Source organism: Megalops cyprinoides, chromosome 19, assembly GCF_013368585.1.
Source record: "Megalops cyprinoides isolate fMegCyp1 chromosome 19, fMegCyp1.pri, whole genome shotgun sequence".
NCBI classification, from domain to species: domain Eukaryota; kingdom Metazoa; phylum Chordata; class Actinopteri; order Elopiformes; family Megalopidae; genus Megalops; species Megalops cyprinoides.
This window is the reverse complement of record NC_050601.1, coordinates 20021688-20048128: the sequence shown is the minus strand read 5'-3', so window position 1 is coordinate 20048128 and position 26441 is coordinate 20021688. Positions and strand designations below refer to the sequence as shown.

Genomic DNA, 26441 nt, shown 5'->3' with positions numbered 1-26441 from the left:
ACACACTGAAATGTTGATCAGCTCCCACCACCGATCCCTCTGCCTGTGACATGAATAGCAGTCAGTGTGTCCACTTTGAGTTTTTACAGAGACACATTACATGACATTCATTTAGGAGATGTTCTCATCCAGGGCAACATCCAGCACAACAGAACTGATGTGTATCCATCCAAGTTGAATGAGCAGCAGTGTCCGACCAGGCTAACAACACTATCAGACCCATGAGTGTAAGCATAACACATTACATTACTGGCATTTAGCAGATGCTCTTATCCAGAGAGACTTACATCGATTACAGTTTTTTAATATATTGTTATCAATTTGTATGCATTTATCCATATTTACTGAGGCAATTATGGGTTACCTTGCCCAAGGGTACAGTAGCAGTGCCCCAGTGAGGAATTGAACCAGCAATCCTGCTCCTTAATCACTATGCTCCACTGCCGCCCTAACCAGAAATTAATTTGTGCAACCTGACTAGACAAGGGAAGCCAAATATACTACCATACATAAGTCACTAGATCACAGTATCCAAAACACAGCACAACAGTACACATAAAATAAAGATACCTAATTTGTCCATGCATGTTCAAAATGATTCATTACATTTAAAAACACAGACAACCTTTGGCCTAACAATACAAGTTATGAGTTTGGAGATCTTTTAATATTTTTCACTGACATGTCAGTGACACTGAAATTGTCATTTCAAGACACCCTTCTTGCTGTGTCCTGAAGTGAGGGGCGCTGATGGGGCTGGTATTTCTGTCCTGCCCGGACTGTCGCAGGGCCTTTGGTTCTGGTCTGCCACAGAGGGGCGTGGCTGTTGGCACAATATGGAACTTCTGGAAACAGAAATGCACAACTGTGTACATTCATAAAGTAATGAAATAGCTCTGAGGAGTGCACACCCCCTGGCATGTGGCAGGTCCAGTTTACCTGAAATAGGTCAAGTTTTTTTTCATGTTTCAACAATGAGGAATGAAGGAAATATTTCATGCAGATGTCACGGATTAGAATACCATTGCAGTGTGGTAGCTGGGGTTCCAGCACTGTGACTCAGGGACATTGGAGTACAATGAGTGGGTGACTGGGCTCAAAGCACTGTGTGAGACAGTGAATCAGTAATTAATTTGATAGATCCATCACACACTCATTCATGAAACTTGTACACTCATTCATCCCTGTCTCCCTAAGTGCAATGTTTTCCTTTCCCTCTTACACAAAGTGTGCAAAGCTTGATCCATAAGTCTGACCCCTTTCTCTCACTTTATTGATTGTGTGCTGTCTTGATTTAAGTCCCTGCTAGTCATTCACATAACCGTACTTTACAGTGGCTTAATATCTTGCATTCATACAGTAAGATATGTTTCACAAGCTAATTCATGTTACATACCTTGCTCAAGGGTACAGCAAGAGAACCCTGCCTGGGAGTGACACCTGCAACCTTTGTAAAGCCTAGCTTTTTAACCATTACACCACACTGCAGCTCTGTAATCATGGCTTTTGCACACAGGGCCAGAGCACACAAACTTGTGGTTGTCAGTACAAACTGAAATTCCACTGGGGTGAGAGAAGTGTTAAAGTACACAAGTGTACCTCACTTTTTCCTTATGCAGTTCTGAAGGCATGTTAAAATGGTATGATTCGTTTTCATTGTGCACCGTGCGCACAATGAAAACGGTTGGAGAAGCGACACGGTTTACATGAATAAGTTACCTATGCGTTTATATGTTTCTGCTTGTCGGCTCAATGCTAAACTGCAGATGGCCTGTATTCACATTTTTTGTCCTGCACAAGCGTGGTATGAAGTGTGGACGGAGAAAATATCCCTTTAAATAGGACGGCCTCTCTCCGTTGGGCAGGTCCGTAGGAAATGACGCTCCGTTTAGGAGCAAGATCCCCTGCTTAAATGCGCAGGTTTATCTGATTGTTTTCAGTGGGAGCGCACGAGATGCTCCGCAGCGCACTGTGAACATCATCACGCCCAGAGCGGCTCCGCGGACCAGCGCCAAACTAAACTTCTATTTACAATAATCATAACAAAAAAATATAAAAATATTCGTATTGTCGCACAAAAAGTTAATTTGCTAAACAAATATCCGAGACAGAACGGTAATCATGGATGTAGATGTGTCTTTAATCCTGCCTGCAATTTTGTTCACGCTTCTCGCTATTATTGTAGGATCCTCGTTTTTCGTAAAGAAACCAAAAGCGTCCAAAAAGAAGAAGGGAGATGACGCTGCAGCGGGGCGCACTGAGAGAGTAGAGGAGCATTTCCAGCCTAAAGTGGTAGTACCTGAAGTGGCGCCTGTTGTAGCCCACAAAGAGGAGACAAAGGCGGAGGAGGTGGTCGTCGAGGAAAAGGTGGAGAAAGAAGAAGAACCCGAAGTGGTGCCCGTGGTGCCCGTGGCCCCGGTGGTTGAAGAGATTGGAGTCGTAGAAGAGCAACCCGTGGCGGAGTCTGAAATCCCCCCAGCACAACAGGAGACGGAGAAAACAGAAGTCCAGGTATGGGGGGCGTGGGGGACCAAAAGTTTTTTTGTTTTTTTCCCAATCGTTCGTTTATTTGGTGTGAAGTGAATCCTGTTGCGCGTGGTTGAAAAGTGCGGACCATTTTATCAGATACATATCATGCAATCACTGCAAATTGAAATGTTTTAATATCATTCTGTTTGCTTACTCTAATTGGTTTAGGGATGGGCACAAGACTTGTACGCTGGCCAGAACTCGATCACAAGCGCTCTTATCTTATATGCTGCGTCACCATCCTCTAGCCAACATGATCACAATAAATCCGATTTTAAATATTACGTCATATCTGGGCATGCAATTGATTTAACAACGCGTGCAAAACGTATTGTTCCAGCTCAAAGGACATCCCTGCAAATAATTGATTAGTTTTGCCACCAGAAAGGATTTATTTTATGACTTTTAATTTCACTACTGTGTTTCTTTCCGTCAAGATCTACCTCTATAGCTCTCTATTGGATGGAGACACACACACACACACACACACACACACACACACACACACACACACACACACACAGAGTGTATAGTATTGCTACCATCACTATCAAAATCTTCATGAAGAACCTCAACTTAGATGTTGATTTAAAACTATTGTTTTGCACATTTTTATTTGTTCCAAGGTAAAGTTTAACACATATTTTTCACTACATTGATGGGCCTTTCCCACTCCATCTCTCATGACAATTTCCCCCTTTTGAACATGGCCATCAGGTTCATTTCACAGTCACTCCACAGTAGTGATCCTGCTCAGGGTTTGACACCTGTCAGCCAAAGCAGTACAGCTTGTATCGCATCCTCAAAGGTCAGGGAGCTTTTGGAACCACAGATATCCTATGGTTCAGCATGCTTTTCTGACCTTTTCCACCGCAGGCCTGTATGAGCCCTTTAAAAGCCCTTGACTCCAGTAAGAATGTGCTCACCACTGCTGTAACCAGAGACACACACATACCATGAAGAATGTATCACAGAGACCATCTATATTTGGTTCCCAACATATATGCTCTCGCTATATATATGTATATAGTATGATGGGACTCGATTTGCCACCGCTGTTGCTGTAGGAAAACGAGTCAGCGCAGTCTGTAGCACAGGTGGGTATGACTGCTGACATGTGTCAGACACAGGCCCGGTGTGAGGGAACTGCTGCCGTGACATCGAGAGGTGCCTCAGCATTTCCTCTTCCTGAGGTCAGGCGTGCCTCAGAGCTGCTGGTGGCCAGTCCAGCATGGCGGTGTCTGAGTGGGCCATGTTGGAATTTGGGTCTCTGCATCTGTTTGGCCTAGAGATTGCAGAGTGGGATTGCAGGGTCTTTGTTTTGACTAAGAAAATAAAGAGCAGGAGTTCTGGCCTCCTCCTTTTGACCAGAAGCAATGAAAAGCGGGGGTTGTGGCATCCAGAGTAGGAGTTCTGGTCTCTACTTGTCTTGGGCAGGGAATATGCAGAGAGAGGGATTACTGGTCTCCCTCCTCGGGTGGGGGGAATGCAGATATCGATTACTGCTCTCTTTCTCTTGGAAAAGAGGAGTGCAGAGAGAGATTACTGGTCTCTCCTCTCGGGTGGGAGGTGTGTGGAGTAGGAGTTCTGGTCTCTCCTCTCGGGTGGGAGGTGTGCAGAGTAGGAGTTCTGGTCTCTCTTTCTTGTGGGCAGGGGGAATGCAGAGAGGGATTACTGGTCTCTCCTTCTCTGGGGCAGGGGGAATTTCGGAGTGCAGCAGGTGTGGTAGCAGCCGGGCGCTGGGAGTGGGGCATTGACAGGTGTCCTTTTTTAGACCTAAAGGGTGTGGAAAAACATCCCTAGAATCTGCTGGTGTCTGATTCTGTCCTGGCAAACAAATCTATCTGAACAGAGCTTGGCCCAACATTTGTAAACAGAAACTGCAAATATTTATACGTAAATGCTCCAAAGAGCATGTGGTTCCGCAGTAGCTTAGCCATGCACGTGCTCTAACAGCTATAGGTGCAAAAAAAAGTTGCCAAAAGTCCCCGAGGGTCTGTTTTCATGCTTGCTGTGTCATCTCACACCGTTGTTGTGCTGACGTGCACAGCCGCGGCGGCTCTGTGTATATTACTGCATTAGCTTTCTTTGATAATTAAACAAGACACATTTTTAATTTTGGGGTGTACACTCTGAGTACTTCCCCCCTCCCAGCAGTGAAAACAGAGCTGCTCTTGTTCCCTGCCCCTCTGTGCTATGAGAGACAGTTTTTCTGCTGCCTGATAAATCGGTCTCCTGCCAAATTGTACAACCCCCCAGGGCTGGGGGGGGGGGGGGGGGGGCTTGAGGGGGCTGGCAAACCAACATATGAGAGGCGCCGCATTTCACTGGCAGCCAGCAAGCCAAAAAAAACACTATTTGCCTCGTCTGAAACTTCTGTTTAATTCACTACTCCTCTGAGCATAGTCTGCGCATATTATATGTTTATAAGGACCTATGGTTGCTTGACTTTAAAGTACAGGACAAGGGTTATAATGCAAATATAATATCATTAGCATCAAGATTTACTAAATGTATATAGATGGCTGTAGATATGTTATAAGTTCTATCTATGTGTTGGTTTCATCCTTGAGTAAAACACACTTCGCAAAGAAAGCGTCATGGCCTTGTTGATCTGTTTTCCGATAGTTGCAGAGTTCTAGCCTTGAGGTGTCTGTAATACTCTGTGTACGTGTTGCTCTTATTGCGGAGTGTGCTGCTCAACCCCCCCCCCCCGGCACGCGGAGTACACAATCTCTTAGAAACGTGCCCAGAGCCATGTCTGTCCTAACCCCCACAAACTGTACATTTCAACTTTTGTTCTTTACAGTGTAGAAATACGCACTGAAACGTGCCTCACTGCTGTGGCCCCCGCTTCCCTGCCCCGCCCCCTCCACCCCAGTTCAGAGCCTTCCAGACTGTACAGTATAGCAGCATTGTAATGCTCTACCCAGCCCCTGTGTACTCTGTGTTACTCCTGCTTATGTAACTCCTTTGCACAGTAGGGTAACCCCCCCTCTCCACACCCCGTCTAAAAGAAAGAACGAAAGAAAGAAAAAAAAAAAAAAAGCTTGTCCATGATCAAATAACTGTGGAGAAACTTCCAGCAGTAAAGTGACTCAATCGGCAACCGTTTTCTGTCTGTTGGAGGTCAAAGTCTATATTGTTCTCCGACAAAATCTTTAAGGGAACAAACAGCTGGCTATACATGTCTGTGAAACTGCCATACTTTAAAGTGCTTCGTCTCAGGCAGGAAGAGGCCCCCCGCCCCCCTGGCTACTCCCCGTGTTCAGGCTGGAACACTGAGAGCCCCCCGCCCCCTTTCCCCAGCTCCACAGTGATTTAGAGACTCTAGGATCCAGACCTGCACTGATCAATGCTCGCTGTGTGTTCACGTTTTTTCTGAGACGACCCCGCCGTTCCCACACCAGCCTTCGGGCACGGGTTTCTGCTTGCACTGATCTCAGACCTGTTCAACATGCACCCACGCCCGGGAGCTCAGCTGCTGGCTGTGCATTTGCTATGCAATGGAGGAGAAGTGTTGATGTCGCCGAACGCCGAGACTGAATAAAAAAAAAAAAAAAAAAAAAAACTTCACAGTGTCTCACCTGTCAGACTTTAGATATACAAGCAAGTAACCCCTCCAGTCCCCCCACCCTCGCGACATGAAAGCCCAATCAGGCTCGGCGACCTTTGGACATGTGTGCATGGCATGTTTGCCTCATCACCAGTGTCAGATTACATGTTTTTCTTTCCCCCGCTCCCCTTTTCTTTCTTGCGTTTTGAGAAAACGATGAGCTGGCACTCGCAGCCTCAGCTTTCAGCGACACCGTTCTGTGCACGGGTGATGAGGATGAAAGGAAAGACCCAGTCAAAATCTACTGAGTTGCGTAACGTATATCAGATTCTCACGTGTTTGAGACTGCTAGTTCCATAGATCCACTGACATTTAAAAAAAAAAAAAAAAAAAAAAAAAAAAAAAGTTCATGGATGTTTTAGCCTGTGTTCTGTCACAGGCAGTCCTTATAGATAGCAGTATGTACAAGTCAGGCGTGTTTTGTGCTTGGAACGCAGCCCTCAGTGTGTCTTTCTCTCTGCCAGTTTGGATACACTGTAGTCACTGGATGTAAAGATATTACAAAACAGGGGAAAATCGTCTGTAACTGGACACCTAAATGAGCTCTGCCATAGCATTGGATACACACCATACACGTTGTAGAACACAACCAGTTTTTCAGCATGCAGTGCGTGCATTTTTACATATTCGTAAACCTATTGCTCTTGACCCCTGACACATAACTCACGTGTGTTTGGAAGGAATGCCTGTCCATCTCGGGGTGTTGTAAAGCTGACCAGGACTCGCTCAGATGACCTGTTGCCATCCCTCTCTCTCTCTCCAAGGCCTGTCCACTTCTTGCAGGAGTTTGCATCATTCCTGAAATGAAGTGCGCCATAAATGGTAATGTTTACTTGTGTGGAGAGGAAAAAAATTGCACACAGCCACCACTGACTGGGCTTTTCTGAGCTTCATCAGAGAGAGACTCAACAGTTTTCAACAATGTACTCTCCCTTCACATATTTCTGTGCGTTAAACAGTAGCATTAACATCTGGGCTTTGGTTAAATGGCTGAGTTCGACCCCCTGACCAATGTGTGTATTTGGTAGATTACATGTTAGTTTGTGCTATTTGTAGCCTCTTTGTGGTTCTGAAATGCAACTCCACTACCAAGTTATTTTAAGGCAGAGCACTGTAGGCGTAATGTCTACACTGCAGAGCTGGAGAATAGCATATTGTACCAGTGAGATCGCTTCAGAACATTCCTCAGCACTCTGCTTCCTTGTGTTTGTCAGGCTTTTAACAGCAGCCCGTGATGGAATCTGTGAGGCTGTGAGCTGATTGGTACGCTTTCCCTGACCTCGCCTGTTTGGAATTTCCCTTTGGAGCTCTCCCTCTTGTCGTCTCTGAGACCGACGCTCAGCCTCTTGCCCTCTGAGGCCAGGGCTCTGGCCTCTGGTGATCTCTGAGGCCGGCGCCCCGTCTCTTCTTTTCTCTGAGGCCCAGTCTCTGCCTCTGGTGATCTCTGATCTCTGAGACCAGCACTCTGCCTCACTTTCTCTGAGGCTGGTGCCTGTGCCTTTTGCGATGTTTGAGGCCAGCACTATGTCTCATTGCCTCTTGCCCTCCCTGCTCTCCCTCAGTCTCTTGCCTCTCCAGCGGGCTCTTCTTGGCTCCAAGACTTTCCTGCTTCCAAGATCAAACCATAATATAACCATCAATCCTTAACTTCTCCTTTTAATCATCTCCCTAATTTCAGCATGTCAGCTGGCACATTGCTGTGTGCGTCATCTTTAGGTGACCCTTGTGCAGTCTCTTCATGGGGCTAAAGGTCTTGGTTTTCTTCTTTTTTTGGCCATATTGGATCTGCGCTGGGTGTTTGCACCAAAGTCATGACTCATGGCTGTGAAATGGGAAAGTGCCTGGTCCCAGTGGGAGGGCATGAGGAAAATATTTCCTTTCTGAAATGTTGACCGGTTCTCAAGTGGGCTCTAGCGTATTGTGTGGCTTTTATTGTGGCAACTGGTAGTGCTGCTGGTCGGTATTGGCTGCAATGCACAGTCGCACCTATGGCTGTTGTGAGTGAGAGTATGTATGGAGTCAGTATGGGGTGCAGCCACTTGCACTGTGTCCTGTGCACCTGTTGCCTTTGCTCCTCGTTTTGTCTCAACAAAATGAAAGGGTGTATCATTTGAAGTGGGAGTGTGCAGGTTAGACTGTGCAGTCGAAACCCATCCCCCATACGCCTGGGGCAATGTCTCAGTGGCTGCACACACAGTGGGGCACCGTCTCCTTCCAGCAGGACGCCGGTCGCTGTACACTGCTGCCATTGAGCTCTCCTGGCACCAGGCCCTCTCAGTGTGTAGTGGTGCCCAGGCCTGCACGGGCACCGCAGGACCTGTGTCACTTTGGGGAAGAGCACTGCAGAGTGGGCGCCGTGATGCACATTCTTCCCTCAGCATGCGATTCTGCTCTGGCCTCTTTTCAGCCTGCTAGTTGGCTACAGTGTAGTAAAATGGTTTGGTGTTCCTTTAGCATCGCTGCAGCATCAGGCATTTATGTGAGAGCTATTTGGATAGGACTGAATGAGGGTATATATGGGGGTATATATATGAGTCCATGAGAACAGATTCTGTGCTACTCTGCGTGCACACTCGGGTTACTGAAGCAAGGCAGGAATTGCCACTGTTCGCTGCTTGAAAGATCTGAAGGCTCCACCCTCTGAATCTATGATTGACAGATGGAGAAGCACGTTGGTCTTGCACTTGGCTAGAAAACCTACCCCTCCACTCTGAAACGTGATCTGTAGGTACAAGCACATCGATGAAAAACCAGTTGTGTTTGCTCCAGGGAAGGCTGAGGCAGTTGCACTACTCCATGGTGGTGTTGAATCCAATGCCTCCTACATTCAGAATGAATTTACGCTTACCTAAAGGCTTTCAGGAAAGGGCACCCGTTCAAAAGGGAAAGATCTGGAAGGCACCAAGTTATGGCTTGAAGTGAATGCCCAAATCCCTGACAGGTTTTCCAAAATCTTCTAAGTTACTCTGAACAGAAGTTACTGCTCCTCTTTACATACTTGAAGACCATTGTCCAAAACCTTCATTATGTGAGTAACTGTAAATGGTTCAACATGCCTGCTTTAGAGATCTTGAGTGGCAAAGCATGTCATATGAGTCTTGCAGAGTGGTAACACGCATCATTTCATTAAACTCAAAATTCATTTAAGGATTCTGTTTACTGACATGTCCAGCCCAATTTTACACTTGCAAAGTGAGATGAAGTGTTTGGGGGTGTGGTCTGAACAGTGTGTTTGTTTTTTCTGTTCACTCCCCTGGATGTTCCAGAAAGTGAGAAACATGGACAATCTACCTCATGGATGCCCTGTGGGAAGTGAAGCATTCTGGGATTACAGCAACAAGATTTATTTAATATAGCACATCATAAAACCAAGGGTGTCAAAAGGGGGAAATCAACAAACAGGAAAAAAAACAGAAAAATGTGGGGAAAAAAAAACTGAAAATTATTCCCTGACCCCTTTTGTAAGAGGCGATTGAGTGAAACTCCGGGCACATATTTCAGTACAAAAACAAACACTACACACAAATAGAAAGGTGTGTGTAAATCATCAGAAGGGAATTAGCAGTCTGTCCGTGGTTTGGAAGATGGTCAGTACCAGGCTACAGGGGCATCTCTCATGAATTGGTTTGGTGGTTTTCATGCTAGCCCCATGGCTTGGGCATGTGCTGTCGCTGGCTCTCCACCCTGCAGGAAATGTTTGTACGGTTTGTTGCAGCGGCAAGGAATGCCTCCTCCTCCTCCTCCTCCTTCTCTATTTGTTTCCCTTGCAGCCAGTTTGCCGGGGAGGCTCTGTGCCAGACCCGACTCTGCATGTGTTGAGTGACGAGGGGGGAGAGGTCTGGGGGGAGTGAGTGAATTGCAGACTTTGGTGTGAGAAGTCCGGAAATGCTAAGCCTCTATGGATCTTTCTTCCTCTCCCTTTGCCCCCCTCAGTCTTTTTCTTTTGCTTTATCACTTTGTCATTTGATTTCTCTCTCTGAAGAAGTGGAGCTCCAGTTCTCACTGAGTACCTGCTGCCGGCCATATCCCTGAAAGTTCTGTGAGCTGAAGACCGTTGACTCAGTTGTTATTAGCTCTGGTATATTCCTTATGGCCCTCCTAAGAGTCCCGCATCTCATGGTAGACTGCAGTAGAAACAATTGCTCATCCAGCTTGTTTCCCCATGTCCTGTCTGACCGTCGGACCAGCCAAAACTGGGCCTACTGCTGTTGTCTGGCAGATATCTGTTTTGTTAGGTAATGGGTCTTTTTCTCCCTGATCCAAGCAGCACATTCTTTCTGCGCTTAGCTGATTGGCTGTTGGATGATTTGGGGCCAGTGAGTTTGCCAGCGCAGGGTCTGACAGTAGAGGATGCCTTTGTCTGCCCAGGGGCTTCTGCTGAACAGCCACAGGAGAATGGAGCGTCTCCAAGAGCAGAAATGTAACCCTGTATGCGCAAACCAGTTACTCAGCAACCTCACAAAGGAAACAGGTGCTCTCATAACTATGAGAGGAGATGGCCAAATTCAGGGTGTGGGGATTTTAGCTCTGTCCCTAGAGATGAACAGCTCCTTTGTTCGTAAAGCTTTGAGTGAAAGGTGCACTTGGGGCTGGGGTGGGGATTGGGGGGGGGGCTGGATCTGTTGGTGTCAGGGTCAGGGCAGTGCTGCGGCTTTGTCCAAGTGTCACGGGCAGAAGACGGTGGACAGGACTCCGAGAGCCCGACGAGGCTGCGAATGTCAGCTATCCATCAGGGCTTCTCCTCGGCTGCACTCCGGACCCTTATGGGTGTCATGACTGTGGGGCTTGTGACGACTTAACATTTATTTGCTTTGATGTGAGCGGCAGCGAGTTCAGAAAAATTATTGCTGCTCGAATAAATGCGACTGAATGTCAAAATGTCAGCGAAATTAAGTCATTTTTGTGTCATGTCATTTAAGACAGGGCAGAGAACCATTTTCATTGTTTTTGGAGGTACATCTAAATGCTTGCAATGAGTAGCCCAGGTCACTACCACAGTATTTTACAGTGATGCTCAATAGGCATGGCTTGGCAAAGACTATATGGGCAGGGGATAGCAATCAGGGGAAATTTGTAAATATCTGAACAAGAGAGACATATACATTTGAAAATGAGGGCATTAATAACAATGTGAAATGATTACAGGGGTAAAGCACAACTATAGGTACTACTGTTAAATAATATAGTACACATCACTGCAGCAGTTCATGACATTTTTTTAAGCAATGATGATGAGCAGACTGATTCATTTGTGTAGCCAGATTTTTTACATTTTAGAGTTTGGCCCAGGGATACTTGGCATAGTATTGATAAAGTATATATATTCACCTAAATGGTTAATGACTAAGCAAATGGTGGGTGAGATTTTCCCATTTGCATATAAGCAAATGAGCAAACACTGCAAATGGATTGGCTTGTGGTGGCAATGATTTTCACCTAATTATCAGAATGTTACAAATCTGATGTCTGAGAATTCAGAGATTCTCAAATGTGGACTCGTGTGGTATTTTGTCTATGGAATATGATGGAACAAGAAAATGTTAAGAGGATGAATTTTTGTTTTGGTACCTGGTGTGTGTATAAAGTTCCAAAGTTCTTTGCCTTCTGCTTGTTTTACTGGAACAGATTTATTTTAAAATGTGGCTGCCATGTGTTGTGGCCAAATCAACAAACCATTTGACCAGATTCCGTGGGGCTTAATCTGATGAGATTCGATGCAAACAGCTGCCAAATTTGAGCTTTGAGAAACCATTTAGATTTGATAACTGAAAGGTAATTTGGTGGCTTGGACTTGGCCCCTAACTCCAAGACCAGCATTGATTTTAAGTTATTGTAAACTTTACAGTTTAAAGTTATACAAACTCCCTTTACATTATTTTACAACTTATTGGTACAAAGATAAAGAAGAATTAAACAAGCCCCCAACATTTTACATTGGTACAACCCTTACATATAATTTTTTATATCTGAGCTATTCCGCTTGCTAAAAACTAAAATCTGAAGGGAATCACTTACTTAAATGTATATCCTTATATTTAATGTGATAAAAATATTGCATGTGAAACTTGTGAATCACATTTTTATTTACAGACAATATTGTAGAATTATGAATGCTTGTACATCATAAATTTCAACCACAGGACACTCATTTTGCCAATGCACTCCTCTCATGGGAGTGGGGGAGTAAATTTTTGTGCTTTCATGCTGCAAGTCTAAAAATAGTGCTCTAAACCAGCGTTTCCCAACCCTGCTCCTGAAGGCACACCGTCCTGCATATCTTCTATCTATCCCTGCTCTACCTACCTGACTGAACTCATCAGTGGCACTTTTGATTAGCTGAGCACACCTGATTTAATCAAGCAGGAAGGATACATAGAAGATATGCAGGACAGTGTGCCTCCAGGAGCAGGGTTGGGAAACACGGCTCTAAACAGTCAGAATAAAATGACTAATACCATGTTACCAGTCTGCTACACTGTTAAATACAGAAAGTGTGTTCCCACCATATTGGGTGGTCCTACTGAACAGGAATGAATCATGAAATTTCTATTCTTGCAGTTCGTCTGCAGTCACTGTGATTGAGACAGTGTCGTTGGAAGTTGGTAATGGGTGTGCTCTGTGGCAGGTACAACTTAATGACATCACAAACAATAGACTGATGCATGTTCTAGACACTGTGGATTTATTCTGCTGTTGATAAGAGAGCCACTTGGGAGCTCCATAGTTATTAGTCAGTTAAGGAGCTTGTGTTGAGCACAGGCTTAGCCCTTCGTCTGGGCTTGAGGCCAGCCATGTTATTAACTCCTCCATCTTTCCTTGGTGCTTTATTGACTACACGTATTCGAGTAAATGTAGGATTTTCATCGTTCCCACTCACGTATAAATTGTGTAAGAGAGTCCAAAGTCCAAGTACTGATAATTATCCCAACTGAATAAGCGTGACATGCTCTATTCAAATGCAGGGCTGCACCACACTAAAACCAGGAGTTCTTCTGGCCATTTTCTTGCCTAGCTATCCCAATATGTTCAATTTGTGTGCCATGTGCTAAATGCTGAGAGACGAGGAACACACAGTGCTTGAGTCTTTAGAATTTAAGTGGTAAACCCATCCCATCTCATCCCTGCTCGTGAGTAACACACAGTAATTACATCACCCCATGACAGCTACGGCAAATGATGTAGGTTCTGCTAGCTCGTCTCGTGAAAGAACCGCTTGTTGAGTTGCTAGCTCTCCATTTATTTTGAGGAAGATATTTACACCACAGCAGCAAAGACGAAAGGCCCACACTCACCTGAGCCAGCACATTCCTGCCGTGGCGTGACATCACATAGTTATAAACCGCTGAATCAGAAAATGATGGTGCTGATAACTTCAGCTGTGTTTTTTTTTGTTTTTTTCCATGTAGAGGCGCATAACTGGTAAAAAACGGAAAATGTTACTTTCACCAGTATCCATTCTGTTATGTAATCTTGGGGGGGGGGGGGGGGGGGGGGTGGATCTGAGTTGGACAGATGAAGGCACTGCACAAGGCAGTGTTTGAAGAGAGTCTGTGTAAACTCCCTCTAGACAGTGTCCTCCCGCCAAAAAAACACACACAGGCACAGCTACCTCCATGGTAACCTGTTGCTGTTGCATTGACTCATAACATATTTGAGAACTTGGACAGGGTGGTTTGTTATGTACCATGGGTGTTTTGCTGCTGTTTTTCTCTCTCTTTCTGTGTATCCTTGCAGGCATACCCATTCCTGTATGTTCGGTGAATCACTCCGCCTGCTCTGAAGTGATTGGTCATTTTGTTGGTGCCAACATTTAAAAAGAGCCCGTTTCCGGGTATTGAGAGGGGCTGTACCAGAGGCTGTTTTGGAGAGCCGTAGCGGAGAGCCCCCCCCCCCCCCCCCCCCCCCCCCCCCAGAATCTGGTTTAGTGTAGCTGCTCAATACTGTCATGGTCTGTTTCACCTTTTGCTTTCTTTCTCTGACAGGAACCAGAACAAGAACCAGAACCAGAACCACAGCCAGAACCAGAGCCTGAACCTGCCCCTAAACCAGTCGTAGAGGAGGAGCCTATCCCCGAACTCATCCCTGGATCCATCCCAGAGGAGGTCATCCCCGAAACCCTGGCTGAACCCGAACTTGTTCCCATTGCAGAGCCCGTTGCAGAGAAGGAGCCCCTAGCTGAGCTGGACCACAATGGTACGCAGTGCTGGGGTTTTCCACACAAGTGATTAACTGGTGTATTTACAGGCAGCGCGATTGCTACTACAGAACTACAGGTTCACATTGTATCCAAGACTCGACTCCACTGCTGCAGTTTTTGTGTACTCCCTGGGTATTTTGCTGAACTAATTGCATGCTTCGAGTGGCAAATTGATACTGTTGGGTAAGTGTTGGATGCCAGCTGCTTGGTGTATAAGGGCTGCAAGAAGAGTTGGCTTGTACAGGCCAACCAGAGCTCTGGCTCCCAACCCTAACCCAGCATTTACTCTCTCTCCCCGTTTCCAGGTTTCAAAATGTTTCCCTCTTTATTCCATTACAGGGAAGGCAAATGCCCAGACGTTTAGCTCCATTGGATTCAGTTACTGTTACTGCCTTTAGTCATTGAATTCATCTCCCCAAAGTACTCATCCAGCTGTATAAATGGATAACATTGTAAAAGAACTGTAACCTATGTAAGTCGCTTTGGCAATGCCAAATGAATAAATGTAAATGTACTCAGTACAATACAACAGGCAGTACACACACTCACACACTCAATGTGCTGGGGGCTGCTTTCCTCACCCTGTAACCCACACTAAGTGGGGGTTCATGTTGAAGCATCCTTTGTTTATATCCATCCTCTACAGCACTATGGTGACGTTCAGTCTACTGCTTTGCAGGTTCTCCAGTTTCTTCTTACTGTCAGCATCAGCTCAGTAATAGGTGGAGATAATGTTGCAGTAAATGGCACATAATGTAGTTCTAGAAGTCCCAGGATTTTTACTTACGACAAAACCAGATTTGCATAAAGCCGAGCCTAACATCTAATGCAGGAGGCTCCTTCAATGTTTCCATGCAGTATAGAGTAAACCTGTATCAGGTCAAAGATCCTGTCACCTTTTTTTTAAAAAAATAATTCTGTTAAAGCACAAATGTCTACTTAACCTTCATGCTTCACAGAATGTTTTCACTTAGTGAAATACTCTGGCATAAAAGTTATTCAAATTTAAATGAAATTCTCAGCAGGGAATTTGGTGTGCAGCATTATCCACCAGGTGATTACACAGTAGCTGCTTGTGTGACATGTTTAACATGTATCCCTTCAGGGCAAGTGAAAAACCTGCTGTAGTTACTCCAGGAGGATGGGAACTGGTTCCCACAACACAGGGATCCTTATATTAACTATATGGAAATCAGGCCTGTGGATCCAGGTTGAACTGAAACAGACATCTGAGGGATAGTACTATTTGGGATGTATTGTTTGAGTAACTGTTTGGGGCATAGTGCAGGGCATAGTGTAGATAGGTGACAGTGTTGATAATGGGGAAAATCCAATGTCTCCTCACTTGCAGATGTAAAAGCCAGCGTGGAGGAAGACTTGTCCCTGAAGTATGCCCCTGGGAAGAAGAGGACCAGCCAGTTTGAAGAGATGATGACCAAGGAGGAGCTGGAGGAGGAGCAGAGGTCAGAGGCATGGCTTAAACATGAGTTATTCCACTCCCCCATCTGCCCCCATCTCTCTCTCCCTCCCTCCCTCCTGCCCCATCCTTTACCCGTTTGTTCTAGCATCCAGTGCTCTACATGGTGTGGCTGGTTTTAACACGTAGCTTGTGTGAAAATGGGAAGGTTTCAGACAGTTTTTTTAAATGAGTATATCTAGGACCCAGAGAGATTTGGAGGCGCAGGATGATATGGAAAAATCTGGAAAATGCGACAGTCATTTTTCACTGATTTGCTGAAATTAAAGGCCCTTAAAGGGACGGTATGAAGCACTGATTCTCAATCCTGCTCCTGGGGTCCCCCTGCTCTGCACGTTTTCCCTCTTTCCCTGCTCTACCTACCTGACTGAACTCATCAGTGGCACTTTTGATTAGCTGAGCACACCTGATTTAATCAAGAGCATGCACACTAATTTCAATCAGGTGTGTCTGGAGCAAGGATAGATGGAAGATATGCAGGACAGTGAGCCTCCAGGAGTAGGATTGGGAAACACTGGTATAAAGGCAACAATAAGCAGCCTGTTCACACTGCCATGACTCCACTAATCGCCTTCATATTAGTTTAATGAGCCCTTGATGGGACTTAGCTGAGCTCTTGCTGTAAACTGGCTGAGGTTAAATGGGTTATGTCTAATCTGGTCCACTGACATAAACGGCAATATAAAAGAACGAAGGGCCTCATGGTCCCCCTTCCTCACAGAGTGTTAACTGTTGTTTCGTAGGAGAGCAAATGGCCCTCTCTCCACCATGTGAGCAATCATAGCCCTAACTGCCCTTGAAGGTTGTGTTGTGTGGGTCACATCCAGTGGCCCACGTTGTGTAGTTTTGAGAGTGATTATAAGTCAAGGAGCTAAGGGGTTTGAAAAGATGTATTTGACCCAATACAAATGCAAGCCTGTGCAAAGGCTAAGAGCATTCACGGTCCTCTCTCCCCTCTGACCGTTCACGGTCCTCTCTCCCCTCTGACCGTTCACGGTCCTCTCTCCCCTCTGACCGTTCACGTTCCTCTCTGCTCTCCTCTATAGCCCTCTGGGAGAGGGTTGAAGGCCCTACTTGAAAGACTGCAGTGTGCTACTGGAGCCCTCCTAGCCAGTAACCATTCCACCCCCCCCCCCCCTCCCCCTGGCACGTACTTGTGCTTCAACTTGCATAATAGTTTAAAATGTTATGTAACGAAGCACATAGGTTTTTACTGTGGCCTGCTCTGCATGCGAGAGGCCCAGGGGTGTGTTTTAGGAACCATTCGTGTGGATGTGTGTGTGTGTGCAAGTCGATGAGTGGGAGTAGGTGTGTGAGGGGGTATGAGTATGGAGGTCTATGCATATTTGTTGAGTAGGTGTATGTGTGGGTATGGGGGAGTATTAATGGACTTTACTGTAGCCCTGTTGCTTGAAAGGGGGGAGTGGATGTCTCAGGTTCTCTGTGATTGGAGGCCCTGATTCTTCTAACAGGGGAATTGAATCATGTCCCTAAAATAACCGTCGTCTCAGGGTGGGGGAGGGGCTGGGACCGGGCTGTTTGTGGTTTATTGTGTTCCCATGGAGCAGAGAAAAGGGGGAGAGAGAGAAGGAAAGAGTGAGAGAGACCAGGAAAAAGGCATGAAGGCACTGAATGCAATGTTCTCTAAAAGTTTTTTTTTTTTTTTTTTTTTTTTTTTTTTTTTTGTTGGCTTTGTCTGTTGTTAACGCAGATGGTTCAAAGATGGCGGGCAGTTATGATTTTATTGAATTGCAGACAAGGTAACCATCCAACCACAAATGCAGATGTGTTCCCAAAGAGGCCCAAATGACTCCACGCCTTTGCAAATCCGTCCATAAATGCACACGACGCGTGTGCTGTTCGTCTGTGTGATCTGTGTGCAACTGCTGCAACCACACGGCTCAACTCGACAAGAGACAGGATTTGCTCATAAAAGGCCCCAGCCGCACCGCAGTGAGCTGAAGCTCTTATCACAGCTCCCGGGGGGGGTGTCACCACTTTCCATACCGCGCTCCCATAAACAGGTATGCCAGGGAACACATGTGCTCAAAGTGTCTGTACATGACGGCCTGTCTCCTGACTTTATCTTTGCAGGATAGAGCTCACAACTGACTTTACCTCTCTTTAAACAACGACAAGCAGGGTATGTTAGAAAGGTAAAAAAAATCCCTCCCCCACCACCCCCTACAGAAACTCCCTCACCTCCCCCAATCCCTACCACGGTCTTCTCCACAGCACACATGGGTGTACTGCACCGCCCCCTCTTTCTGTGGTATCACTGGCTGCAAATGGCTCTGAGCACACATTCAAATTAACTTAAATTTACCATTTTTTTAAAATGCTTTCAGGTGGGAGTCAGCTCCACCTTCCCCATCTGAAAAGTGTTTAAGCTGATTCACTGCTGATCTGTGTGTTGAATTTGTTGCATATTAGTAGTGCATTATAGTCATCAACACTGCCACTGGTGCAATGGGGACTGCTTGTTCTCACTGAGCACAGCTTTTATATTTTGACCACCAGGCCAATGGGGCTGATGATCAATACTTTTGAGTTGATTTTGCATCTCTACTCATCTCTGGATAATATGATGTACCCAATCTATGCACAATTTGCCAGGCACACATCCAGTGGAAACATCAAGACTATTTTCATTTCTTATTACATATGAAGTATTGGGGTTTTATTCCATTAAACTGATGTGTAGTCTGAGGTGCAAACCTGCCCCCTGTTGGTGAGTGGTATGTATTACAGGGCTGGTGGGAGACGCTGTTTATTTGCTTTTTACTTCACTTTCCCAGCTATTTTCCAGGTCTTGAGTTTAAGCTGAGCACAATTTGTCTGGATACTTGGATATATATTTCTGCACACTATTTTCCTTAGTCTGAATCATTCTTTAAAAGGGCCTTGGTGTGACCGGTCACAGCCTTTCAAACACTACGTTAACAAACACTGGATTAATCATGTGTATTACCGCATCCTGTCGATTGGTTTGGTCATAGCCATAACTGGATCTTAGTATTTCATTTGTGACGTCAAACCCATAGTCTCCGTGTCATGCTCTATTGTGAGGTCACAGCTGTGATGACCATGTTTGACCCTTCAACCTGAAACCACTGGTTGATGATTGAACTCATCAGTTGCATCACTGAGTTAAAAGCCCTTGTGCAAAGACTGGAGTTTTGGTATCATTTGGTGTCCCTCTGTCACTTGGGAAAAGAGATCTGTGTTCCAAAAGTACAGAGGTACTGGATTCCAAGTGTATACCAGTTGGGAGGTCGTTTGTTGATTGAAAATTCCCTTTTTAAACCAATTGTTTTAATCATTTCTTGAGTAGTACAGAAAGGTAAACAAGACAGCACACACCAATGACAGCAATACAACTACTTAGTCACTAGATGGCACTGTTTGCCCACCATAACCTGAGCCATCAGACAGCAGCGGGTCCTCTGGACAGCAGTCTGGGTTAGGGAAGAGAAATGATTAGCTGTCAAATACTATTTTATTTTTTAAAAAAATCCAGTGTCCGTTTTAGGACGTTGTCATTCTCCACTTGACTAGCCATCAGGAATCCAGTCACTTGTGTTTTTCAGTTGAGGTGTGATGACCAAGGGATGGCAGGCTCTTTTGCCTGACACCTGACAGGGACATAGTGTCCTGTCGAGACACAGTGGGAAATGCAAGTGACGCATGATGCCTGATTGCAAATTTAACAGGACATGATGATGGACAGCATATAAATTATCCTACTCCTAAAAAAGGCTCACGTATTAGAAGGAAAGGGTTAAGAGGTGATACTAAAGTTGTTGCCAGTAATGTCAAGAATGGTGTAATAATGGGAAACTGTTTCTCTCTGTATGTGCCTTCTCCTTCCTTCCTTTCTTCCCTATCCACTCAACCCTTGTGCATGTGACCTCTCTGCTGCATGACAAACTTAAGTGATACAGGTGGCTATGCTGTTAACAAAATGGGTTCACCTAGCTGCCTGATGGGGGTGCACTAACACTCTCTGCCTCCTCCCCGCATGCTGCAGTCTGACCCGCGCCCTGGGCGGGTGGGGTGTAAGGGGACAGCCCAGAGCGGTCGGTTTTTCCTTCTGGTGGCTTTTCTGTGATTCTGATCTGCACCGCTGAGCTGGGCTCGGTTCTCCCCCCACACCCCCCCCGCTCGGCTTGGCTCCTAACGCTGCATGAGTTTAACCTGCTGGTTTTGCCTTCAGACAACCAAAGCGACGGTGAGTCTCTCTGTTTATACTGGTACCGCTGCTGTTTTGTAATGTAAGGAGCACCCATCTCATTATCGCTGTGTTGTTTTTATCCTTTCATGCTGTTTGTCTGCATTCTGGGGGGGTGGGGCATGATCCCTCGGAGCAGAGCATGATGGGCCAGTGCCCAGACAGGATTCAAGTGCCATCTCTGCATATCCCTGCGGGACTGTGGCCCAAGTTATGACTAATTATAGGTGGGGTGGAAGTGTGGGTGGGGCAGGTACGGGTGCAGGCATAACCAACTTCCCTTCATGTGCCATTGGCATTATCCATGGAGACATGGAGCCTGGCACAACACTGCTGTTCTGTGGATCTGTACCAGGTGCGAGTTCAACATAGGTGTTCACTAAGGTTGTCAGTCACATATATGAATCACTAAGATGTGTGTGGCAGTGTAGCATAGTGGTAAGGAGCAGGATTTGCAACCGAAAGGTTGCTGGTTCACTTCCCCTTATGGGGCACTGCTTGGGCAAGATATTTAACCCAGAATTGCCTCAGTGAATATCCAGCTGTATAAATGGATAACATGTTAGTCGCTGTGGAAATGAGCGTCTGCTAAATGCCAATAATGTAATGTAAGGTGTGATCAGGCAGTGAGGTACAGGGGTACAAGGGAGGGGCAGTGGCTGGGCTTTGAGTTCTGTCTCCTGTTTTCCAGAATGGAGGAGTAGGCTGAGCGAGAGGGGGGCCCCCCCGGCTCTGTGGAAGACGAACCCTGCTAAGAAGACCCTTGCCCAAGAAGCACCGATTCTGTCGACTGTCCGGTGACTGTACTGTCGTTTGGAAAAAAATAAATGTTGCTTTTTTTTGGTCTTTTTCTTTCCTTTTTGTTTTTTGGTGGCCTGGAAATAAAGGCCCCTTTTCACACTTCAGCCAGCGAAGTCTCGCGCTAGATACCACAGAGTGCCTTAATATTGTTATATCTCCCTTCTTCTGTGTGTCATTATACTGCTGGCTTCTTTCCCCACCTCTCCCGACCTGAGGAGAGAGCTCTGCCACTCTGTCCTTTAAAAATTCTAATGAGAGGGCACAGGGACAGCATTTCACTTGAGCCTTGAACCATGACAAAGTCCAAGATGTCTTCAGTATAACCTTTGAAGGAAGGTACTCTCTACTCTGCCTTCTGTGTGAGTGCTGGCCGCTGTGTTTGTAAATACGTGTCACCGCACTAAGCCAGGCTGCAGTCCCCTTTTCTCATAACCCCTCCGACAGGTTGCACTGGCGAAAGGGAAAGCCGCTCCTTAGTGCCCTGACAGCGTGTCCCTCGCTCTCTTGGACTTTCCAACCAACACGGTAGAATGACATGACAAAGTGATTCAAATGTATGACACCTTGTAGTGACTTTTTTTTTTTTGGAGATTGAATTATTCTGTAAAACAAGACTTTGTTGGCTTTTGTAAACACTAACGATTAAAAGCCAAGGTTGTCTAAGTACCTGTCTTTGCAAGTCTTTTGTTAAATATTCACTGAGACTGCTGTTGCCTAACTGGAAGAGGGGGAGGGAGCAGGGTGTGAATAATCTCTCCAGTGATAAATGCGTGCCTGTTTCTCCGTTTCACATCCTTTATCAGTCATAGTGTCAGACCGGTGTTTGTCAGAACATGCCCAATTCTCACAAGATTTCTGATTATAAATATAGTCCAGTATCATGCAGGTCTCTCTCCTACCATGGTAACAAACCAAACAAGCGGAGGAGCCTTATAAACAGGTTCACCGGGTGCAGGGGACTTGGTCTTGTGCCCATGTCATTCTGGTTTCATCTATCAAGATTCCCTGTTTTCCAGTTCAGTTTATTTTGTGGATACCCCTGCAACCTCACCCACAAATAAACTCCTTTGGAATGGGTCAAATCTGCGCATAATTTTTAAAAATACAATTTAACAAATAAGGAAGAATATGGCAGTTATTGGTGTTGAATAGTATGCACAATGGTGGATGCTTTACTTGCATTGCCATGCCCTCCTCGCACTGTTTGGCCTGTGCTTCCTCTGTGTTTGAACAACACCGAGTTTAGCTGGGTGCAGCAGCGGCACGAGCTTCCCCTGCAGGGCTGTGCCCTCCACTTGCAGGTAAATCGGGAAGCCGCTGGAAAAAGTCATCAGTCACATCCCGAGGTGCTGCTGCTCACAAGCGTGGCTCTGAGAGCGTCTGCCAAGCCAAGAACTGGGTGTGCAGGCAGCGCTGTGAAACCTCTGCTGCTGTGCTTCTTTTCATGAGTCTTGGAGAATAATTAGTCTGCTCTAACTGGACACGATGTACTGTATGCGCTCGCGTGACGTGAAAACGGAAGCATCCGCGGCACACATCTGTAACCATTTACGCTACAGCTCAGCGCTGACATATATATCTCTTCAGTTAAGGTGGAAAAATTACGGAATCCAGGCACTGTCCATTACTGTCGTCTTCAACCAAAGCTTTCGTGTGAAACTATTACATCATTGGGCCCTGTACTATTGGTCAGGACACAAAATGGGTTCCAGTTTGATTTGCTGACAAAATGGGCCCGAGTGTACAGCTGGCATTAGTCAGATCACAATTACTGCCCTCACCACTGTTTAGTACCACACTCTACTGGTGCTTTTTGCCTGTCAAAAATATTAAAATAACCTTTGAGTTATGTAACAGAACAAAGCAAAGATTATAGTACGTCAGTTTAACAGCATGCATTGAAGGGTGACCGGATGGTTTGGAAAAAAAAAACATTTTAAAGGTACTTATTTAATGTATTGTTTCTGTTTGGATGTTCAGCTCAGTTCAGTTCAAGTTTTTATTTGCCAGATTGTTTGCTTTACAGTTTCATAATGGAGAAAGGGCAGAAAATTCTATAGGGTCAAGAAGTTGGTCAAGTTCAGGAATCAATATTAAAAAATGGAATATGAAAAGCATCTTTGGGCAACTACATGCATTAATCTAGCCAGTGTTACTAAACTACTCAAGTGATATTTACAGTTAACCTCAAAAAAAAAATTGTTGTAGCTCTTTCCAAACTGAACAGAATATTCTGTGACACATAATACACTGCAATCTCTGGAGGATTACTGACATCACTGGCTGTACATAATCAGCTTCAGGGTATGTCACAGATGCAAGGAATGTGTTTACATTTGTCCTGTTGATGGGGGAGAGAGGCTTTGCAAACCCCAGTTGGTGGAGCTGCTGTATGCTAACAGTTACTCGCTGATTGAAGAGAATGGGTTTCATTGCAGAAGGTCTCGATTGGTTCGGAGGAATCAGTGACTTACAGTGAATAGCACCTCCACCCGTTATGAGGTTTGCCAAGCCTTCGCCTCACATCGCTGTGTCTCCCCGTTAATGAGCCCCCAGGGTTCCGCGGATTATCAGCAAATTATTTCTCGGAGTAAACAGACTGCCGCGAGCTGGAAGTCACGTCGGCACGGGCTGCCACGTGTGTTTCAGAGGGTTTGTTCTCGCGCTCTCTGTGTTTCAGGGTGCAGCAGGAGCAGCTGGCCGCCATCTTCCAGCTGCTGAGGGAGAACCAGGAGACGTTCGGCGAGGTGACGGAGGGGGACGTGGAGGAGCAACTCAAACTCTACTCCATTTAGAGTGGGAGACCCGTATCTCTGAGGGAGTGTGAGGCAGGGGGCTGGGGGTAGGGTACAGTGGCGCAAAAGACTGTGATTATGGGAGGGGTTTCACACACTCCTCCCCTCTCATTATTTAGGGCACTCGTGATGGTGAGGATCATGCCACGTGTGGTCAGTGATATCTGTAATGTAATTTACTGCAAACTGAATATGTAAAACGGCTGTTGTCCTGTCGAAATGGTTCAAATTTCTGGCTGTTCAGCAGCATTGTAGGCTGTGGAGAATTGTAGCTCCAAGGAGTAGGCTATAGAATTCATCAGTGCAGAAATTTCAACAGTTAAAGCCAGAGGTAACTGTAGACAATGTGAATAGTAATGTTGCAGTGATGTGGCAGATTAGAATGAATGTATATACCACAAAAGACTCTGGGGAGTGCTCTAAGTATATACAGTTTCCTAGGTGTGGAAGTTTACCCTTACACCACACAGTATTGGTGATGTGGTTTTGAAACTCAAGATGTCCTTATTTTGTTACATTTGTTACATTGTGGAAATAAACAACGGCCGAAACGTTTCCTCTTGCATTTTCTTTTGTACGCTGATTTATAGTAGAGTGCATATATCCTTGTGTGGAGCCAACTATCTTACATGAGTTTCAGGAGCTGATTTGTATCTTTCCCACTCTTCACACAACAAGCATACCTTTAATCAACCCTTACCAAGCCTGAAGACGATTGTTCATGAGTACATACATGTAAAAAACTGGGTGGGCATGCACCACATGCAGCACACTGCATTTTTGTTCATACCTCTGACTAACCAGTAACAACAAACATGCTATGTTGAGATTGAAATTGAACGTTAGAACATTGAACTTTTTTAGTTTTAAGCAGAAAAAAATGATCCAGCATCTACAATGTTTTTTCTTCCTATCTGGTTAAGGCTATGAGTTGGGCGCATTGTACGTTTACTGTTCTCTGTGTGTGTGTGTGTGTGTGTGTGTAACACCATCCCTCTGTTGTCATATCTGAATGTGCAGTGGTGGAACTTCCTTCTAACCCTCAGCACACCTGCAACAGCAGGAGATCTCTGTCCCTTTTATTCTTGTCTTAGCTGCCACTCAAAACCAGTGCTAATTAAAGGAATGTCCCAATATGTTAGGTTCATAGAATATATAGCCTTTAAATTACTGACACATAGATAATTAACCATTTTGTTTGAATAATCTATGCTTTTGTTTACAGGTACAATAGAATGTTCAAATAAAATAATATTTTTCATGCTGAAGTAAATCTTAAGAATTCATGTTGTTGAATTGATTATATGGATAAATAGTTACACCCATTGCTGAGTGAGGAAGCTTTTTAACCTATGCAAGGCTGCCTAAAACTGCATTACAAGCTCCCACTTAAACTGCAAACATAAAGAGAGGATTGTGTGTGTGTGTGTGTGTGTTTAAGTTGTGAGCGATGACTGTGACAGTGCACAAGATTACAGACCGCAGGGTGTTTCTGCAGAATAAAGGCACACTATTCATCCCTGTTTCCATTCCCTGCGGTCCTGCATGTGTGAATGCCGGAGTTCCCCTCTGGTCAGTCGGCATTCCTCAGGGCCTGACGGGAGTCTCCTTGACACCGGCGCCGGGGCTCCGCAGAGCCGCTGGGGCCTCGGCCGCACGGCTGGGACCACGCGCACGCACGGGTCTGGTTGGCTGAAGCGCGCTGCCTTCAGTCCGAGTCCAATTAAAACCCTCTGCGCTGAGTCATTCCTGTTGCTAGGTAACTCTTTGAGGTTGTTTTATCCTTTTCATCCTAGTAAAAGGTCTTTCACTCAATCTGCAAGTCTATGAAACTGCCCCCTCGCCCGCACCCCCCCCCCAAACCTCCCCTCCCCAATCCCGTTTTTGTGCCGAATTGTTTGGGTAGCCCACTGAATCATAGTGGAAGGAAAATGAGGCAGAAAAACTGACAAGAGCCGAGAATCCTCACTTCTCATGGCTACAAAACGGTTAACCGGCTGCCATTCACACGGGCTGACCTTGTGCACAAAACATTTCAGTCACTTCTCAACCAGTCCATTCTCCTTACGCTTTATAAAATTCAATTTCATACTTACAGCGGATGTTACACCATATTCCCTCCCACGACTAGCAGTTTGCTTTTTTTTATTTCTATGAAGTGTTGAGTGGTTGTGCCCTGAGAGGAAAATCTACACCCTTTTGTTCCTTGCTCTTTGTGCTGACGCTTCCCTTTATTACTCTGTCTCATACAGATACCCACAGCGGAAGCTGGGTCAGGACAGGAAGCGCTTTAGCACCATACAGTGAACGCATTTATTAAAAGATGTCGAATTGCCAAAGACAGAATGACATCAGGCCGTACCTCCTTGTTTATGCTGTATATTCACAGTAAATATTGCATTAACATATAGTATCAGTTTGTAATAACTGGTTCTGCAACTTGCTATGGCTGTTTTACCAACACTGGTGAAGTGCATACAACATCAAAGTGCACATGAAGTGCACTTAATAACATTATGAGTGATAATGCTTGATAAATGAGATTATGAAACAGGGTATCACCCAAACAACGGATGTTTATGACTGCTTAACATGAAATAGTCTATCATTCACTGTAAACCTACAGCGTCACATTCTTGTAAATAATTTACTTTGGGCTAAGCCAAAAACCCCTTGCTTTTGTTTTAACAAGTTATAGGTGTTTTTGGCTAGTGGTTCCTTCTAGAATGTTCATATTTTGTGATGGATATAGAGCTATACTCCCTTTAAATGTAAAATCAAACAAAGCATGACAC

The 26441-nt window shown here is 45.4% G+C and overlaps 1 protein-coding gene across 2 annotated transcripts; it reads left to right on the top strand.

The window, feature by feature from the left end:
* The first annotated feature begins 1934 nt into the window (after positions 1-1934).
* LOC118793934 (matrix-remodeling-associated protein 7-like) lies at positions 1935-23836 on the top strand. Of its 2 annotated transcripts, none has more exons than XM_036552024.1 (4): positions 1935-2511; positions 14128-14338; positions 15694-15805; positions 23532-23836. In XM_036552024.1, the coding sequence occupies exons 1-4, from the start codon at positions 2122-2124 to the stop codon at positions 23644-23646; spliced, it is 828 nt and encodes a 275-aa protein (XP_036407917.1). In that variant the 5' UTR covers positions 1935-2121; the 3' UTR covers positions 23647-23836. The 2 variants fall into 2 exon arrangements, with proteins under 2 accessions (XP_036407917.1, XP_036407918.1); XM_036552025.1 differs by lacking the exon at positions 23532-23836 and adding an exon at positions 20742-21403.
* The last annotated feature ends 2605 nt before the right edge of the window (positions 23837-26441 follow it).

Excerpts from the sequence above, each read along its gene's own strand:
- LOC118793934 (XM_036552024.1), top strand. The coding sequence starts at position 2,122 with ATGGATGTAGATGTGTCTTTAATCCTGCCTGCAATTTTGTTCACGCTT. Across the intron at positions 14,339-15,693 it reads AGCTGAGCTGGACCACAATG|ATGTAAAAGCCAGCGTGGAG; the intron begins GTACGCAGTGCT and ends CCTCACTTGCAG. Across the intron at positions 15,806-23,531 it reads GAGCTGGAGGAGGAGCAGAG|GGTGCAGCAGGAGCAGCTGG; the intron begins GTCAGAGGCATG and ends TCTGTGTTTCAG.